The sequence below is a fragment of the Neophocaena asiaeorientalis genome, unplaced genomic scaffold (assembly GCF_003031525.2).
Source record: "Neophocaena asiaeorientalis asiaeorientalis breed wild unplaced genomic scaffold, Neophocaena_asiaeorientalis_V1.1 scaffold4, whole genome shotgun sequence".
NCBI lineage: Eukaryota > Metazoa > Chordata > Mammalia > Artiodactyla > Phocoenidae > Neophocaena > Neophocaena asiaeorientalis.
The window spans coordinates 3898384-3919059 of record NW_020173682.1 but is presented as its reverse complement, the minus strand read 5'-3'; the positions used below and the strand labels follow the sequence as shown (position 1 = coordinate 3919059).

At 37.4% G+C, this 20676-nt stretch overlaps 1 protein-coding gene across 1 annotated transcript in view; it reads left to right on the top strand.

The window, feature by feature from the left end:
- Positions 1–20676, top strand: part of ZEB1 (zinc finger E-box binding homeobox 1) — a 192610-nt gene that overhangs the window by 141291 nt on the left and 30643 nt on the right. The window contains 2 exon segments of the mRNA XM_024750140.1: positions 5009–5071; positions 12355–12516. Coding sequence (XP_024605908.1) covers positions 5009–5071; positions 12355–12516 — 225 coding nt within the window.

Genomic DNA, 20676 nt, shown 5'->3' with positions numbered 1-20676 from the left:
ACGTCCAGCTTTTGGGCCTCCCTGAACCCAGGCCGGGGTGGGAGGGATCACTTCCAGCTCAGGGGCCCAGCCTTCCTCCCCTGCCTGCCTTCCTGCTGTGGTCACCTTCCAGAGGCTTCACACTGCCCCTGCCTGCATCCCCCCAAGTGCTTTAGTTGCATCCAGTGGGACACACAGGTGGTTTATCTCCATCTTAACCAAAGCTGACCCCAGGTGTATATTTCTTTTTACCATTATCTAAGTTAACAGGTATTCATGGGGGTTGTGAATTATATTTACTATGACATTGATGGGCAGTTATACCAAAAGTATATTAATTCATATGTAGAACCTAAAGGATATTAGAAGGGAAGATGGCACTGTCTGGAAAGGTTCTGAAAAAGTACATAATGAAACAAATGTTTCACCCCTAAATAAAGTTTGAATACTATACTAATACTAATACTAATACTATACTAATACTAAGACTATACTAATACTATACTAATACTAAGACTATACTAAGACTATACTAATACTATACTATACTAATACTATACTAATACTAAGACTATACTAATACTATACTATACTAATACTATACTAATACTAAGACTATACTAATACTATACTATACTAATACTATACTAATACTAAGACTATACTAAGACTATACTAATACTATACTATACTAATACTATACTATACTATACTAATACTATACTAATACTATACTATACTAATACTGTACTATACTATACTAATACTATACTATACTATATTATACTATACTATACTAAACTTATACTATACTAATACTATACTATACTAATACTATACTAAGACTATACTAATACTATACTAATACTATACTATACTAATACTATACTATACTAATACTATACTATACTAATACTATACTAATACTAAGACTATACTAAGACTATACTAATACTATACTATACTAATACTATACTATACTATACTAATACTATACTAATACTATACTATACTAATACTGTACTATACTATACTTATACTATACTAATACTATACTATACTATACTATACTAAACTTATACTATACTAATACTATACTATACTAATACTATACTATACTATACTTACACTATACTAATACTATACTATACTAATACTATACTATACTAAACTATACTAATACTATACTATACTAATACTATACTATACTATACTAATACTATACTATATTATACTATACTATACTAAACTTATACTATACTAATACTATACTATACTAATACTATACTATACTAATACTGTACTATACTATACTAATACTATACTATACTATATTATACTATACTATACTAAACTTATACTATACTAATACTATACTATACTAATACTATACTATACTATACTTATACTATACTAATACTATACTATACTATACTATACTAAACTTATACTATACTAATACTATACTATACTAATACTATACTATACTATACTTACACTATACTAATACTATACTATACTAATACTATACTATACTAATACTGTACTATACTATACTAATACTATACTATACTATATTATACTATACTATACTAAACTTATACTATACTAATACTATACTATACTAATACTATACTAAGACTATACTAATACTATACTAATACTATACTATACTAATACTATACTATACTAATACTATACTATACTATACTATACTATACTATATTATCGGCATTTGCTTTTTGGATAGTACTCCTGTAATAGGAACAGCGGGGTGGGGATAGCAGAGAGCAGGGTCAGGGAAGACTTACAAAATGAGAGACATGTGAACTGATCTTTAAAGAATCAGATTAGTAGAAGTTACTCAGATGAATGGGTAACAGCATTCTCGCAGAGAAAACAGCTTGAGAAGAAGCAGATATAAATGTGCATGGCATATGTGGATGTGTGTCATCAAGGAAGGGACAAAAGCAGGAAAGGAAAATCTGATTCATTTAGCCACTTACTGTGCCTTATTAGCCATTGCTACAAAGTGTTCCCACAGAAACATGTGAAATGGTTAGAAACACCCTGGTATGAATTTCAGAAATGCAAGGTTTAGTGTTAATGTGTTAAATGTGTTAAATAATCAGTCCTGTACTTCGCACTATTCTATCTTGCCATTGATAGTAAGCTTCTGGGTTTTTAATTAAAATCAATTGCATTTGTCATTCTTACTTTTACTTGCTAGGACTTTCATCCTTTGGCAAAATGAACAAGTGCTGTCTATTTTGATCTAAATGTGTGCTATTTACCTTTGACTTTTTTAAAACTAAGCTTTCAATTTTGAAATAATTATAGATTCACAAATAATTCAGTTTTAGATCTCCAGATAATACAGAGAGCCTTTGTACCTTTTACCCAGTTTCCCCCAATGGTAACATCTTGTAAAACTGTAGTGCAGTATCATAACCAGGATATTAACACTGACATAGGTGAGATACAGAGCATTCCATCACCACAGGGCTCCCTACTTGCCTTCAGACAACCCACCCTCTCCTCCCCTCCACCCCACCCTTAACCCCTGGTAACCACTAAGCTGTTCTCCATTTTTGTAATTTTGTCATTTCAGTAATGTCATGTAAGTGGAATCATACAGTATGTAACATTTTGGATTGGCTTTTTTCACTCTCCGTAATTTCTTGGAGATCCACTGAAGTTGTACGTATCAGTAGTTTGTTCCTTTTTGTTGCTGAGTAGTAGTTTATGACTTATTGCAGCTATATTTTACCGTTTTTTAAAAACTAAAGTCTTGTTACTTAGGAGTTTTTCCTTTATATATTTGCTTTGGAATTGAGACTAAAAGTCAAAGCCTCAGGAGCATTCTGGTTTTCCTTCCTAAGCTGCATTTAGGTGGGTCAATCATAATGTGTTGACATTATTAAGTCTTACAGGAGAGAAAGTCTTATGTACAAGTAGATTCAACTACTTTACCCCTCATATATTTCTTAAAACTAGAAGTAAGGTCAGAACACATGAGGGAGATGGCTGCCTGAGAAACATTCAGAACAGCCGCTGTTCCAGACACCCTCGTGCTGACCCCTGGACAGAGCAGTGGGCGGTGCGGGGGGCTGCCCCAGGTAGCAGTCTGCAGCAAGAGGAGTGTGCCTACCTTACAGCCCAGCATCAGCACCGTTTCTGTTTTCATTAGTTGACATGGTTTTAGTTATTGAACCAAAATTCCAGCCCCAGTAATGAGGGAAAGAATGGACACTTCCGGGTTTCGAATTGTGGTGAGTGTGGGACCAGATTCTGACATATGCTGCATGCTCGTCTAAGCAGCCTAGGTTCCAGCAGAAGGAATGAAGAAGTGAATGATTTAATTGAATCACACACAGTATTTAAATTAGCTATAATAATAACTGTAGGTAGTCAAATTAATAAGGTCCAAAATAGCACTTTAAACTTTAATATCAATCTTCCACCTTAGCAAGTCATAGCTCTGCCTGCTTTGATCTTCATTTGAGGAGAAATAGAGAATGCGCATGTGCGGTAATAAGTACCTGTATTACTATCATATAATTGCCCACTTGGCACACTGTTTATTTTAGCTCAAGTAGATGCTTTGGAGGAAGAGGAAAAAAAGACATTAGAGATTTTCAGACACTTACCAAATACTAGTGTTTATCCTACAGTATTGTTAACACTTGACCAGGGATTTTTAAATTGTCATTTTGCTGATGGCAAATACAAAATGAGAATTCTTCGGCAGAAGTTAGTCTCCCCATAATCCACTTTAGACAGTGGTTTTTATGCTGATCTAGAGAGGTCTGTGCGTATTTTAACTGTTTTTCACATAATGATCGTCTTTAAGTAGTAACATAACAGTTAATGAGTACAGAAAATCCACTGAATAAATCCACCCGACAATCCAGGACACTTAAGGAAATACATGCTTTAATGTGAGCACATTTTACTTGATTAGTGCTCTATTTCTCAATTCAATTATCAAACTTAGGGGAAATCTAAATCAAGATTTTTGACTGACATATTCAATGGGATTGATTGGAGTGAAGATAACTACACAATGTTTTAATATGACTGTAAGTCTTCTGATCATAATTATGATATATACTCTGAAAGCAGTTTTTAACTTATCTTTTTATGTGCACAGGTTCTTAATAAACTATTTAATGAATAAAATGTACCTAAATATATAAAGCAAACTTTCTGCTTGCCTAAATAATGTGCATATTTACTCTGATCTTATGAGTTCATTACAAACATATATAGGTGGCAGAGCCAGATAATAGACAACTAAAATGTTTATTAGTACCTACACTGTTATCATTTATTACTACTTGTCAGTAGTTAGAATAATAAATACAGTGAAAGAAAAAGTATAGTCTACAGGTGTTTGCTCTGGGCACACTGCAGTTTGGTCCAGCCTGCTCTCTGGTTGTCCAGGACTCCGTCTCGTGAGAGGGGCCAAGGTGGAGTAGCAAGTAGGCTTTAGAGCCATTCAGACCTGCATGCAAGTTCCGCCTCCACCACCCAGTAACCGTGTGTCCTTAGGCAGGTTGTTTAACCTCTTAAAGCCTCATGTTTTGGTGGGATTTTTTAAACTTATAAGAAGGTAGTTATGAAGATTAAAGGAAATGAGTTGATAAGGCATCTAGTACAGTGCCCAGTACATAGCAATTTGTGCTTCGGGAAGGAGATGCAAAAAGGAATCCTACAGCCTGTAGGTAGGTCTCCTCTCCTAAAAAAAAATGCTAAAATCCTAGTATGCTTATAATTCTAAGACATGTATGCGTTCAGAATTACATACACATCTTCACTTATTTCGCTTCACTAAAATATCTGAGTTTTGTAAAACTATCTGCTTAATTTCTTTAAAAAGCTTTTCCTTACTAGGAGATAATACTATACTTATAAAAGGGAAAAAATCCAAACCAAATATAATCTGAAAGTTTCCTTTTCAGATTTCTAGAAGTTAAAATGTTGGTGAGAGGTGGATCTATCTTAATGCTTTGTTCTTTGATTTTAGCAGGAAAGGAAGGACAAGAAATCCTGGGGCCTGAAGCTCGGGCAGATGAAGTGGGAGGTACAGGTAACTCTTGCCTTTTTCACACACACTGTCGTCCTTGAACAAGGCCTTTTGTGTCACTGGTTTGTGCATCTGTGAGTCCTGAATTTAGTCTGTTTCCTACTCTTTATCTTGCCCCCTTTAAATGTTTAAGTACCGAGGCGTGTGGGACACTGTATGGAAAGTTAGCTATTTACATTCTTTAAATACAGCGTAAGCTTACAGATTCATGTAATACAGGTTTCCATCCGTAAGGATGACAAGTATAATATACAGATAATCCCCAAAATAAGTATTTGAATGATAATTTAAACTTCTATCAAAATTTTTTACCATAGTTATAGAAATACAGATCTAACTATTTTGAGTTTCATTATTAGTTACCAGGATCTAACATTGAATTGCCCACAAGACAAAAAGCAAAGAGAGAAAAATAAGCAGAGATAATTGCTTATCCAGAAACCAGACTGAGAATCATGAATACTGATGAGTGAACATGTCACAGCAAACAAGAGAGTAAACATTTTTCTTGTAATTACTGTGATTGAAAAAGGCCAAAACGACGTTGAATTATAGTAAACAGGAAAATTGCTTCTAGGTTACTAAAAGTACATACTCTCTGAGACTTAAGGCTATTCCTCTGTAATGGATTCAAATCAGATTTAAGAAGCAAAAGAATAAGTGCAAGTCTTAAATCCAGATCTTACATATGATAAGAGTAGGCCCTTAATTATTGTGTCTCATAAGTCAGTCTTAGAATGTAAACTTCAAAAATAAATTCCAGATTATTAAAACATTTCCTCAAAATTCTGTACTTAAAAGTATTGTATAACTGTATTCTGTATATACAACCATAAATTAGATATTTCTGTCATATAGTTTTAATTAAATTTTGGTTTTTTCCTTTGGTTTAACGTTTATAGTTTTTTTTTCTTTGCAGCACATTTTAGGAGTATTCCACAGAGCCTTATAAATTACCTTGTGTTGTGTAAGATGAGTGTGTTTTATAGTAATGTGTCAAAAATAGATTTTCATCTATAATACAAGCATCAGCCCTCCCGTACTTGTCAGTTCTGTAAAACAAAGAGCAAGTCTTTGTACATTCCAAATTAACTAAATAATAATGGAATATGTGATAATTTATGGTGCCTGCAGCCAAAGATTTTGTATTCTGCCCTTAATATGGTTATGTTGAACTTGCATGAATAATGTATTCAGGTATGCTTGTTATCCAATATTTGTCAGGCCGACTTACACATTATATAAAATATTTAAACGAGGTATTTGTTATTAGTAACATAGTGTTAATGAACACAAAAGAATGCTGTTCATTACTCTTTTATTTCATGTTAAAATTTGATGACTTACATTACCAGAGTAATATAAGTTATTCTGTAAAAGATCGTTTGCCCTTTTAGGCAAAATGCCAGCAAAAAAGACATTTACAGCTCCAAGTTTACAGTATTTTACCTCGCAATTTGCTCTCCGCTACGGAAATGAATGAATTCTTTCAGTTTGAAGTACTGAGTAATACCTAATTTCCCTCCCCCCCCGCCAAAACAGTCACATCTGGAAGATAGAGTCACTGTGTATCAGCCGGAGCTGCCACTGAAACACAGGACCCTCTGCCCCGAGACGATGAGTCCTGTGCATTATTTCCTTGGAACGTGGGGAGTTAGGAGTAGACAGACATTTAGTGAAACCCCGATAAGTGCAGTTTTCAGCAAAGAAGGATGGAAATTAGACGTTTGAGACTATTGAGCAGTTAAACTTTAAAATTATGTTTCGCCTTTGCTTTTGTTACTTCCTTGACTTCTAGGGAATAATGTGCTGACAGAGTCAACAAAAACCTGGCACAAAGGTCACCATCATTAGTTTAGAACTTTGTCAGCTTCTTTCTATAGCTGACTTCCTTCTGCAATTCCCGAAGTGAAGAGAACTGTGGTCTCAGCTTAGTATTCAGAGAGTGAAAAATCACCCAAAACATCCTTTGTTCTTCTGAGCATCGCTTTTTGTTTATATAGCTGATACTCGTGCAGAGTTTTAAAATTGGAGGATAAAGGTAGGCTACTTTATTCTGATGGGAGTGAAATACTGATGGCCACGTTAAAAACGTTATTTAGTCTTTACACTGAACATTTGTCTCTCTCTCCTTGCTTTCTCTAATTTGCGATGATAACCCTGTAATTCTGCACTTCGTCAAATGATTATAGTTCTATACTTTGACAATTAGCTCTGAGTTTTGTCACACCTGAAAGAAAACCAAATTATCATTATGTGTTTCTCTGTGTTTGCTCATCTCTTTAATGTTTAAACACGTAAGCTTATCAGTCTTAGGACGAGGAATTTTGCTTTATAACTGACCTTTTCACAACATGCACTTCCCAACGCTTTAAATTTTATGGGTGAAACTGTGGAATGTCTGGTCTTAGCTTGAAATTGGCTTGGTAAATGCAGGTTCGTGGAGACAGTGTACTTTAGTTGGAAAGACGCCAGAATTTGAAAGCAGACTCCTAATACTGAATCATCTGCTCCAATTTAATGTTCACCTTACCAGGACTGCTTTGAGGAAAATAGGTAACAATTATACAGCACTTACTGCGTGCCTGGTACAATACTAAGCACATACTGTAGTGACTCATTTAATTCTCGCAGCTACCCTAAGAGGTACTGCTGTTATTCTCCAGATGTTATACCATACAAATGGATCATGTATCACTTCCCAAGTTTCTGATGGACATATAAAATTCTTCATTTTAAGTGTAGGTACAGTCGATTGACCCTTGAACAACACGGGTTTGAACAGTGCAGGTCCACTTATGTGCAGGTTTTTTCCAATAGTAAATGCTGCAGTGCTGCCGTCTGGCCTTGGCTGAGTCCAGGGACGCAGACCCATGTATGCAGAGAGCCGACTCTAAGTTACACACGGACTTCGGACTGCATGGAGGGTCGGCACCAGTAACCTGCCCCGAGTTGTTCAAGGGTCAGCTGTGCTTACAGCCTAATCTCTGGCATATTAAAAATGACATTTCTAACACCACTCTTATATTTGAAATCCAAAGAAATGTAATACCATTCATTTTTAAAATATGAATAAGCTCTTCTTTAAGAGTCAGAAATGTTATATCATAATGTTTACCCCTTGAACTCATGTTTCCATTCTACGCAGCCCATAGAATTTGATGCTGACATAGTGTATATTTCCTGTTCAAAGATATTTTTGATCAACTCTCATTTCCTTGCAAGAAAAACATGTATGGAAATTGAAATCTAAGTTTCTCTTAAATTCCCAGGAACCATACGGCTCTTAAGATTAAAAAAAAAGTTATGGATTGCTTTGTCCTATGATTATTAGTCCTACATAGTTGATCACAGCATACATGACAAATTGTAATAAATATGGTTGACCCTTGAACAACATGGGGACTGGGTCGCCGACCCTCTGCCCAGTCAGAGTCCACACATAACTGAGAGTCAGTGGTCCCGTGTACGCAGCCTCTCTGTACACAGGACCCCTCCCTGTCCGCGGTTCCATATCCGTGGCCACAACCAACCATGGATGGTGTAGAACTATAGTATTTACTGTATTGAAAAAACCCAGTATAAGTGGACCTGTGCAGTTCAAACCTGTGTTGTTCAGGGGTCAACTACTTACTAAAGAAAAGTGTTACTGGAAATGACATTAAAGGAGCTGAAGTATTCTTCAATTAGCCCATATATCAGTAGTTTAATGTTGCTTATTCTAGAAGAAAAAGTGTTCAGCATTGTTTCCTTTTTATCTTTAGCACTGAGATAACCTTATTCTCATAAATAAAAAGGTGAAATACATTTTTGTTATAAACGATTTATTCGATTCTTTACATATTCAGATTTGCAAAGAATTATGGTTACCTATTAATAAAAATATTTTAATATCTTGTCAACTGACAGTTCTATTAAATGCTCCTTCAGTTTTGTTGAAAGCAAACATGGAAAGCCACCTAATTTCCTAAAGGATTTGTTTCCCAGTCACCAGAATCATTCACTCCCTCATTTCCTGGGACATATGCCAAAAGGCTTTACCAATACTTACTTATCAAAGGACTAATGATATCTCTTTTGGCTTTTGTTACTTTTTTCCCCTCACTTTGAGGCACCTTGTTTAATATATTCAGAAATGGTTGGAGATATGGAAATATTGCTAATTTTAGTACCTTCTGTCAGTACATTTTAAAATAAAAGTCCTTTTAACATGTGAATTAACTATATTTTGATCAATACCTTTGAGCTATAGACTTAGTTCATTCAATTTTTGGAAAATTTGTACCTAATAACCTTACTAGTAAAACCAGTTATCACTGTTAGACCAATCAGCCAAATCAGACTTTCTCTCAGAAAAAAAAAGGGTGTCTTCATTTTTCTAATTAAAATAAATGTGTCCATACACATTTTGAGGGATTTTATAAAATATTTTCTATGAAAAATATGTTACAAATAATGAGGAATATATAAAGTATAAATAAATACATCTTTAAAATAGATTATTCAATAATGAGATTATTTAGATCTAATATCGTTATGCTTTATAAAAATCTTGGTCTCCAAATGGGTACCTTTACAACTAGTGTGTAGATAAACTTATAACTTATTGAAGATGCAAGGTTTGTGTATAAAATACAGATTATGTATATAATTCTGAAAACCATATACTATTTAAAACCTCATCATACCATCATGTAGCATATATATAGTTACTAGGCTATAGAAAATATAAACATTTTAAAAGTGGAGACTATTTAACTGAAATAATTATTTTTAATATAATCTGATAAAAATATTTTTAAGTAACTTGTCAAATCTGTATTTCTGTATAGGAAATCACATAAAATATAAATTTCATTCATGAGTTTAATCTAGTTTAACTTGAAAATTTGAAGTTACATTGAAAAGACCTAATAACACAGACTTGCACTGCTTTAGTTATTCAGAAGTGCTTATTGTTCTAGATAATGACAGATCCTAGGAAGGGTTTTCGAGAACAGTCTTTGCTTTGCTCTCAGCAGCCTCCTGAAGAGCAGTGAATGTTTTAATAATAGGGAATGAAACAGGTGAGATCATTAAAGGAAAATTACTCTCACTCCCTCTGGATATATTATATAGCTGAGTTCCGAGCTTTGTAACTAGGGCCAAAATAATCCCCATTGCAGTTGCCACACTTTATCGCTGATAGAAATCCATGTAAACAGGAACTAGAGCGCTCTTCTGTTGCCCTGATTGACAAAGGAGGTTTTCCCCAGTCGGTGTTTTGAATCGTTTTCCTTCGGCAGCCTGGAGGCTTTTTACACTCGAGGCAATGCAGTGTATTAACGTACGGGATGGAGGGGGAGGGATCTGCCTCTTTGAAGTTAGAGCAAAGGACTGTGAAAAGCAGGGGTAGAAAGAAGAACCTTCAGGATTCTAGGAAGGACCGTGCATGGAAGCTGAGGATCCGGAAGTAGATTCCGTTTAAACCGACAGTACTGGCTTCCCTTTAAAAGAGCCTCCCCCCCTGCCCCCCGCCCCCACACACCACCGGATCCAGTAACCCTGGTTTGGTGACTCACAGGCGTCAACTAAAAACTACAGTTCTCAGTACAGTTACCATTGAACAACACAGGCCTTAGAGGCACCTGACCCTCCCCGCGGTGGAAAATCTGTGTGTAATTTACAGCCAGCCCTTGCAACACGAGGTTCCTCTGTGTCCACAGTTCCACATCCACGGATTCAACCAACCACAGTCATGTAGTACCATAGTATTTACTATTGAAATAATCCGAGTAGAAGTAGACCCACTCAGCTCAAACCCATGTTGTTCAGGGGTCAGCTGTGTATAGCAGATACTAAATAATTGATAGCTCTTGGCTGCATTTAAGAGGAGGAAAAAACGACTAGTCATCCTGATTACTATGTCATCAGCTCTGAGTCTGTAAATAGCAGCCACCCTGAAGAGTTGGGTTACCACTGCTGTGCAAGATTGCCTTGGTAACTGTCGAACGAAAGGACGCCCTTACGTTACCATTTTAATTTTTCTTCATTAATTTTTTTGGCTGTGCTGTGTCTTTGTTGCTGCACACGGGCTTTCTCTAGTTGAGGCGAGCGGGGGCTACTCTTCCTTGCGGCGTGTGGGCTTCTCACTGCGGTGGCTTCTCTTGTGGAGCACGGGCTCCAGGTGCGCGGGCTCAGTAGTTGTGGCTTGCAGGCTCTAGAGCGCGGGCTCAGTAGTTGTGGCTCACGGGCTCTAGAGCACAGGCTCAGTAGTTGTGGCTCATGGGCTTCGTTGCTCCGCGGCATGTGGGATCTTCCCGGACCAGGGCTCGAACCCGTGTCCCCTGCATTGGCAGGCGGGTTCTTAACCCCTGCACCACAAGGGAAGTCCCACCATTTTAAGCACCAGTTCAGTCTGCTACTTTATAAATTTAGAACTGAGTTCAGTCCGAAGTGTGTGAAGAGGTCAGCCACGAGACACTGGGGGGCCACCCTGACCCAGGACAGTTAGCAGCAGTGTGGAGCAGACCCTCCTCCGGGAGGAAAAGGACGGGAACCCCAGGATACCAGTCCCGCTCTGCAAACGCGGCAACGCTCTGGGCTGCCTTCTCCAAGTGAAGACGTGCCGTTATGCTCGGAACCTTCTGACTCAGGGAAAATGCCTCTCCTTCACCCCACAATTAACATTTACTGAGGAAGAAACACAGAAAGAATAGCCCTGCCTGTATCTGAATACCGGGGTAGATAGGAAGCAATTTTATCAATTTGATACTCTTTGACTCTTATTCGAAGTCTTTCCAACTGTAGGGAACTATTAAAGCTATTTTCTGAGAAATCACGTAACTGAACTGAACTTCAGAGCAGTTTGTTTATTCAGAGAATGGTTCAGATTTCAAGCACAACTCCAACTAAATATGAACAGTAGGTTGCTAGGAAGGACTGAGGTTTGAGAACTACATTTTTCTCTTTTCCTGTTTTCCTTGCTTTATCATTGATTCCAAAACTAAGGATTCAGCCAACCCTCTCTGTGTCTTGTTCATCAGTAAAATGGAATAGAAGTACAACCCTAAAGCTTACAAGGGATATTGTGACAATGTCAAGACTTTTATAACATCTTAAACTTATGAAAACGGACTTCTTAATAGATTAGAACAGAACGAGTAAATTTTTAATGTTCTGTAAATATTTCCTGCAAATTCAAGAACAGTCATTTATTCTCTCAAGATAAACAATTTCTTATTTAGGAAAACTATGTAACAACTTGGTGGTGAAATTGGTTTTTATAGAGTATGCGTTTCTTTTAGTAAAAGATGATGAATGCGACTCAGATGCAGAAAATGAACAAAACCATGATCCTAACGTTGAAGAGTTCCTGCAGCAACAAGACACTGCAGTCATCTACCCCGAGGCGCCCGAGGAGGACCAGAGGCAGGGCACGCCGGAGGCCAGCGGGCACGATGAAAACGGTAACAAGCATCACGGCTGCTTTGTTCTCATCTCCAAAGGATTATTGCTTCCATTACTCTCTGTGGGAACCCACTCTACTAGAGGGAACATTTTTGAAAACCAAAACGTATTGCAGGTGGCTGTAGAGAGTGATCTCTTTAAGGAGTGGAGCATTGTCCGTGGTAACAGTACAGCATTCTGTCAGTGGCCTCTCGTGTATATAGTGTGGTGCCGCCACGTGTGAAATGCTTAGGGCAGTGCCTGGACATTGGTTTCCATTCACTTACATGGTAGCAAGTAGTAGAAATGGGAACTAGGCTGACCCTTAGTGCCCTTTGATTATTCTCCACTGTTCTGGCAAGAAAAGCATGGCTGTCTGGTTCAAAACATACTAATTTGGAGACAGATGGTTTTCCTGTATCTACTTTGGTCCTCTCTGATATGAACAGCCAGTATATAAAGAGTGGTAAAATACAATAATAATGCGTTCATACTCTCCTGAAAAGAAATATTCTGCCTTCCATGCACTAGAAACAGATGAAAATACTCCTGTAAGAAATTTTACACAGTATCTGTACCAAGAACTAGGAAGATGCTTGGACTGTTTGAGGATATTTGAAGTATTAAGATCCTAAATCTGGTTTGGTTTTTCCAGGGTTCCCAGTTTAATGGATAGATTTAGCTTAATAGCCCAATAATCAACTTTTTAAAAGACTTTTTAGAGCAGTTTTATATTTAGAACAAAATTGTACAGAGGTGCAGAGATTTCCCATATTCCCCCTGCCCCCCCATTGTCAACATCACTCAGCAGAGCGGTACTTTTTTTTTTAACCAAGGATGAACCTACGTTGACACATCATAATCACTCAAACCCTCATTTGCATTAGGGTTCACTCTTGGTGTTGTACGTTCTGTGGGTTTGGACAAATGTGCGGTGACAAGTGTCCATCATTATAGTATCACACAGAGTATGTTCACTGCCCGAAAAGTCCTCTGTGCTCTGCCTATTCATCCTGCCCTCCTCCTTGCCCTGGCAACAACCACTGATGTTTTTATGCCTCCATAGTTTTGCCTTATCCAGGATGTCTTATAGCTGGAGTCATATAGTATATAGTCATATAGCCTTTTCAAATTGGCTTCTTTCACTTAGTTATGCATTTAACTTTCCTCTGTGTCTTTTCACGGATTGATAACTCGTTTCTTCTAAACGCTGAATGATATTCCATAGTCTGGATGTACTGCATTTTATTTATCCATTCACCTACTGAAGGACACCTTGGTTGCTTCCAAGTTTTGGCAATGATGAATGAAGCTGCTGTAAACATTCATGCACAGATTTTGGTCTGGAAATAAGTTTTCAGCTCCTTTGGGTAAATACCAAGGTGCACAACTGCTGGATTATGTGATAAGAGTATGTTTAGTTCTAGAGGAAACTGTCAAACTATCATCCAGAGTGGCTGCACCACTTTTCATTCCCCCAGCAATGAGGAGAGTTCCTGTTGCTCCACATCATGGCCAATGTTTCACGTGCTCAGTGTTCCCGATTTTGGCCATTCTAATAGTGTGTAGTGGTATCTTGCCGTTTTAGTTTGTATTTCCCTAGTGAAATATTATGTGCAGCATCTTTTCACACTTAGTTGTCATCTGTATATCTTCTTTGATGAGGTGACAAAGTCCTTGGCCCATTTTTTTTTAATTTTTTAACTTTACATTGGAGTTAGTTGATTTACAATGTTGTGTTAGCTTCAGGTGCACAGCAAAGTTATTTAGTTCTACATATACATATCTATCCTTTTTCAGATTCTTTTCCCATGTAGGTCATTGCAGAGTATTGAGTAGAGTCCGCTGTGCCATGCAGTAGGTCCTTATTAGTTATCTGTCTTATATACAGTAGTGTGTATATGTCAATCCCAATCTCCTCATGTATCGCGCCCCCGCCTTTCCCCTTTTGGTAACTGTAAGTTTGTTTTCAAAGTCTGTGAGTCTGTTTCTGTTTTGTAAATAAGTTCATTTGTACTATTTTTTAGATTCCACATATAAATGATACCCTTTGATATTTATCTTTCTCTGTCTAACTTACTTAGTATGATAATCTCTAGATCCATCCATGTTGCTGCAAATGGCATTATTGCATTCTTTTTTATGGCTAATATTCCATTGTGTATATATACCTATATATATATACACCACATCATCTTTATCCATTCCTCTGTCAATGGACACTTAGGTTGCTTCCATGTCCTGGCTCTTGTAAATAGTGCTGCAGTGAACATTGGGGTGCATGTACCTTTTTGAAGTCTGATTTTCTCTGGATATATGCCCAGGAGATGGATCGCTGAATCATATGGTAGCTCTATTTTTAGTTTTTTAAGGAACCTCCATACTGTTCTCCATAGTGGTTGTATCAGTTTACATTCCCACCAACAGTGCAAGAGGGTTCCCTTTTCTCCACATCCTCTCCAGCATTGATTGTTTGTAGATTTTTTGATGACGGCCATTCTGAACAGTGATACCTCACTGTAGTTTTGATTCTCATTTCTCTAATAATTAGTGATGTGGAGCATCTTTTCATGTGCTTTTTGGCCATCTGTATATCTTCTTTGAAAGATAAACAAAATAGATAAACATACATTTGTAAATTTGGAGAAATATACATTTCTCCAAATTTAAATATATATTTGGAGAAATGTATATTTAGATCTACTGCCCATTTTTGGATTGGGTTGTTTGTTTTTTCGATATTGAGCTGCATGAGCTGTTTGTATGTTTTGGAGATTAAACCCTTGTCGTTCGCTTCATTTGCAAATATTTTCTCCCATTCTGTGGGTTGTCTTCATTTTCTTTATGGTTTCCTTTTCTGTGCAAAAGCTTTTAAGTTTAATTAGGTCCCATTTGTTTAGGAGGTGGATCCAAAAAGGTATTACTGCAATTTATGTCAAACAATGTTCTGCCTATGTTTTCCTCTAAGAGATTTATAGTATCCAGTCTTACATTTAGGTCTTTAATGAATTTTGAGTTTATTTTTGTGTATGCCGTTAGAGAATGTTCTAATTTCATGCTTCTACACGTAGCTCTCCACTTTTCCCAGCACCATTTATTAAAGAGACTGTCTTTTCTCCATTGTATATTCTTGCCTCCTTTGTTGTAGATTGACCATAGGGGTGTGGGTTTATTTCTGGGCTTTCTATCCTGTTCCATTTATCTGTATTTCTGTCTTTGTGCCAGTACCATACTGTTTTGCTGACTGTAGCTTTATAGTATAGTCTGAAGTCAGTCAGCCTGATTCCTCCAGCAGCTCTGTTTTTCTTTCCCAAGATTCCTTTGGCTATTCAGGGTCTTTTGTGTTTCCATACAGATTTTAAGGTTTTTGTTCTAGATCTGCAGAAAATGCCATTAGTTATTTGATTGGGATTGCATTGAATCTGTAGATTGCCTTGGGTATAGTATAGTCATTTTGACAATATTGATTCTTCCAATCCAAGAATATGGTATATCTTTCCATCTGTTTGTGTCATCTTTGATTTCTCTCATCAGCATCTTATAGTTTTCTGCATACGGGTCTTGGTTGTATCAGTTTACATTCCCACCAACAGTGCAAGAGGGTTCCCTTTTCTCCACATCCTCTCCAGCATTGATTGTTTGTAGATTTTTTGATGACGGCCATTCTGAACAGTGATACCTCACTGTAGTTTTGATTCTCATTTCTCTAATAATTAGTGATGTGGAGCATCTTTTCATGTGCTTTTTGGCCATCTGTATATCTTCTTTGAAAGATAAACAAAATAGATAAACATACATTTGTAAATTTGGAGAAATATACATTTCTCCAAATTTAAATATATATTTGGAGAAATGTATATTTAGATCTACTGCCCATTTTTGGATTGGGTTGTTTGTTTTTTCGATATTGAGCTGCATGAGCTGTTTGTATGTTTTGGAGATTAAACCCTTGTCGTTCGCTTCATTTGCAAATATTTTCTCCCATTCTGTGGGTTGTCTTCATTTTCTTTATGGTTTCCTTTTCTGTGCAAAAGCTTTTAAGTTTAATTAGGTCCCATTTGTTTAGGAGGTGGATCCAAAAAGGTATTACTGCAATTTATGTCAAACAATGTTCTGCCTATGTTTTCCTCTAAGAGATTTATAGTATCCAGTCTTACATTTAGGTCTTTAATGAATTTTGAGTTTATTTTTGTGTATGCCGTTAGAGAATGTTCTAATTTCATGCTTCTACACGTAGCTCTCCACTTTTCCCAGCACCATTTATTAAAGAGACTGTCTTTTCTCCATTGTATATTCTTGCCTCCTTTGTTGTAGATTGACCATAGGGGTGTGGGTTTATTTCTGGGCTTTCTATCCTGTTCCATTTATCTGTATTTCTGTCTTTGTGCCAGTACCATACTGTTTTGCTGACTGTAGCTTTATAGTATAGTCTGAAGTCAGTCAGCCTGATTCCTCCAGCAGCTCTGTTTTTCTTTCCCAAGATTCCTTTGGCTATTCAGGGTCTTTTGTGTTTCCATACAGATTTTAAGGTTTTTGTTCTAGATCTGCAGAAAATGCCATTAGTTATTTGATTGGGATTGCATTGAATCTGTAGATTGCCTTGGGTATAGTATAGTCATTTTGACAATATTGATTCTTCCAATCCAAGAATATGGTATATCTTTCCATCTGTTTGTGTCATCTTTGATTTCTCTCATCAGCATCTTATAGTTTTCTGCATACGGGTCTTTTGCCTCCTTAGGTAGGTTTATTCCTAGGTGTTTTATTCTTTTTTCATGCACTGATAAATGGTATTGTTTCCTTAATTTCTCTTTCTGATCTTTCGTTGTTAGTGTATAGGAATGCAACAGGTTTCTCTGCATTAATTTTGTGTCCTGCAACTTTACTGAATCCATTGACAAGCTCCAGTAGTTTTCTGGTAGCATCTTTAGGATTTTTTATGTATAGTATCATGTCATCTGCAAACAGTGACAGTTTTACTTCTTCCTTTCCAACTTGGATTCCTGCTATTTTTTTTCTTCTCTGATTGCTACGGCTAAGACTTCCAAAACTATGTTGAATAGAAGTGGCGAGAGTGGACATCCTTGTCTTGTTCCTGATCTTAGAAGAAATGCTTTCTGCTTTTCACCACTGAGTATAATGTTAGCTGTGGGTTTGTCATATATGGCCTTTATTATGTTGAGGTATATTCCCTCTATGCCCACTTTCTGGAGAGTTTTTATCTTAAGTGGGTGTTGAAATTTTGCCAAAAGATTTTTCTATTGAGATGATCATATGGTTTTTTCCCTTCAATTTGTTAATGTGGTGTATCACACTGAATAATTGTGGGTACTGAAAAATCCTTGCATCCCTGGGATAAATCCCACTTGATCATGGTGCATGATTCTTTTAATGTGTTGTTGGATTCTGTTTGCCAGTATTTTTTTTGTTGAGGATTTTTGCATCTATGTTCATCATGAGGTCGGCCTGTAATTTTCTTTTCTTGTGGTATCTTTGTCTGGTTTTGGTATCACGGTGATGTTGACCTCATAGAATGAATTTTGGAGTGTTCCTTCGTCTGCAATTTTTTGAAACAGTTTCAGAAGGATAGGTGTTAACTCTTCTCTAAATGTTTGATAGAATTCCCCTGTGAAGCTATCTGGTCCTGGACTTTTGTTTATTGGGAATTTTTTAATCACAGTTTCAGTTTCAGTGCTTGTGATTATTGTTCATATTTTTAATTTCTTCCTTGTTCATTTTTGGGAGATTGTACCTTTCTAAGAATTTGTCCATTTCTTCTAGGTTGTCCATTATATTGGCATATAGTTGCTTGTAGTAGTCTCTTAAGATCCTCTGTATTTCTGTGGTGTGTCCATTGTAACTTCTCCTTTTTCATTTCTAATTTTATTGATTTGAGCCCTCTCCCTTTTTTCTCGATGAGTCTGTCTAAAGGTTTATCTGTTTATCTTTTCAAAGAGCCAGCTTTTAGTTTCATTGATCTTTTCTAATGTTTTCTTTGTCTCTATTTCATTTATTTCTGCTCTGATCTTTATGATTTCTTTCCTCCTGCTAACTTTGGGGGTTTTTTTGTTCTTATTTCTCTAGTTGCTGTAGGTGTAAGGTTAGGTTGTTTATTTGGGATTTTTCTTGTTTCCTGAGATAAGACTGTATTGCTATAAACTTCCCTCTTTAGAACCGCTTTTGCTGCACCCCATAGGTTTTGGATCTATCTATAAGTAGATTCTTGGTTTGCGGTTACCATGAGGTTTTGATACAGCAGTCTATATATGTATATACAAGATTGTTTTAAGTTGCTGGTCTCTTAATTTCAAATGCATTTCCAAATATCCTGCATTGTACTCTCATCTTCTCATGATTGCTGGTTTTGATAGCATGTTTGTGAGTGGATGATTTCCTACCTTTACTGTATATTTGCCTTGACCAGTCAGCTTTCACGTTCATACTTTTCTTGTTTTCTCTCATGGGCTTTTCTTTTCTGCCTAGAGCAGTTTCTTTAGCATTTGTTGTAAAGCTGGTTTGGTGGTGCCATATTCTGTTAGCTTTTGCTTGTCTGTAAAGCTTTTGATTTCTCCATCGAATCTGAACAAGAGCCTTGCTGAGTATTCTTGGTTGTAGGTTTTTCCCTTCCACCACTTAAATATATCCTGCCACTCCATTCTGGCCTGCAGAGTTTCTGCTGAAATACCAGCTGATAACCTTATGGGGATTCCCTTGTATGTTATTTGTTGCTTTTCCCTTGTTGCTTTTGATATTTTATCTTTATCTTTCATTTTTGTCAAGTTGATTAACATGCCTCTGCATATTCCTCCTTGGGTTTATCCCTTATGGGACTCTGCACTTCCTGGACTTAGGTGGCTGTTTCCTTTCCCATGTTAAGGAAGTTTTCAACTATTATCTCTTCAAATACTTTCTCAGGCCCTTTGTCTCTCTCTTCTCCTTCTAGGACCCCTATATTGCAAATGTTGGTGCGTTTAGTGTTGTCCCAGAGGTCTCTTAGGCAGTCTTCATTTCTTTTCATTCTTTTTTCTTTATTCTGTTCTGCAGCAGTGATTTCCACCATTCTGTCTTCAGCTCACTTATCCATCCTTCTGCATCATTTATTCTGCTATTGATTCTTTCTGGTATATTTGTCATTTCATTTATTGTATTGTTCAACTCTGTTTTTTAAATCTTCTAGCTCTTTGTTAAACATTTCTTGTATCTTCTTGGTCTGTGCCTCCATTCTTTTTCTGAGATCTTGGATCATCTTTACTATCATTACTGTGAATCTGTTTTCAGGTAGACTGTCTATCACTTCATGTAATTATTCTTTTGGGGTTTTATTTTGTTCCTTCATCTGGAACGTATTCCTCTGCCATCTCATTTTGTCTCACTTTCCGTGTTTGAGGTCCCACAGACCGCAGGATTGTAGTTCCTCTTGGTTCTGGTGTCTGCCCCCTGGTGAGTGAGGCTGGTCATGGGGCTTGTGCAGGCTTCCTGGTGGGAGGGACTGGTGCCTGCCCACTGGTGGGTGGAGCTGGGTCTTGTCCCTCTGGTAGCAGGGCCGTGTCAAGTAGTGTGTTTAGAGGTGGCTGTGGCTCAGGATGACTTTAGGCAGCCCGTCTGCTGATGGGTGGGGCTGTGTTCCCACCCTGAAGGTTGTTTGGCCTGAGGCGTGCCAGCACTGGAACCTAAGGGCTGTTGGGTGGGGCCAGGTCTTGGTGTCAAAATGGTGGCCTCCAGGACAGCTCATGCCAATGAGTACCCCCCAGTACTTCTGCCACCAGTGTCCTTTTACCCACAGTGAGCCACAGCCGTCCCTCACCTCCCCAGCAGACCCCTCCAAGACCAGCAGGTAGGTCTCGCCCAGGGTCCTATGAAGTCACTACTCTTTCCCATGTCCCAGCTCACATGAGACCTTATTTGTGCCCTCCAAGAGTGGTGCTTCTGTTTCCCCAGACCTGTGGAGTTCCTGCAGTCAAGCCCCACTGGACTTAAAAGCCAAATGCTCTGGGGGCTTCTCGTACCAATGCAAGACCTCCAGACTGGGGAGCCTGACGTGGGGCTCAGAACTCTCACTCCTGTGAGAGAACCTCTGTGATATAGTTATTTTCTAGTTTGTGGGTCAAACTAGAAAATAATTAGTATGGGATCTGATTGTATTGCGAATGTGCCCCTTCTACCATCTCGTTGTGGCTTTG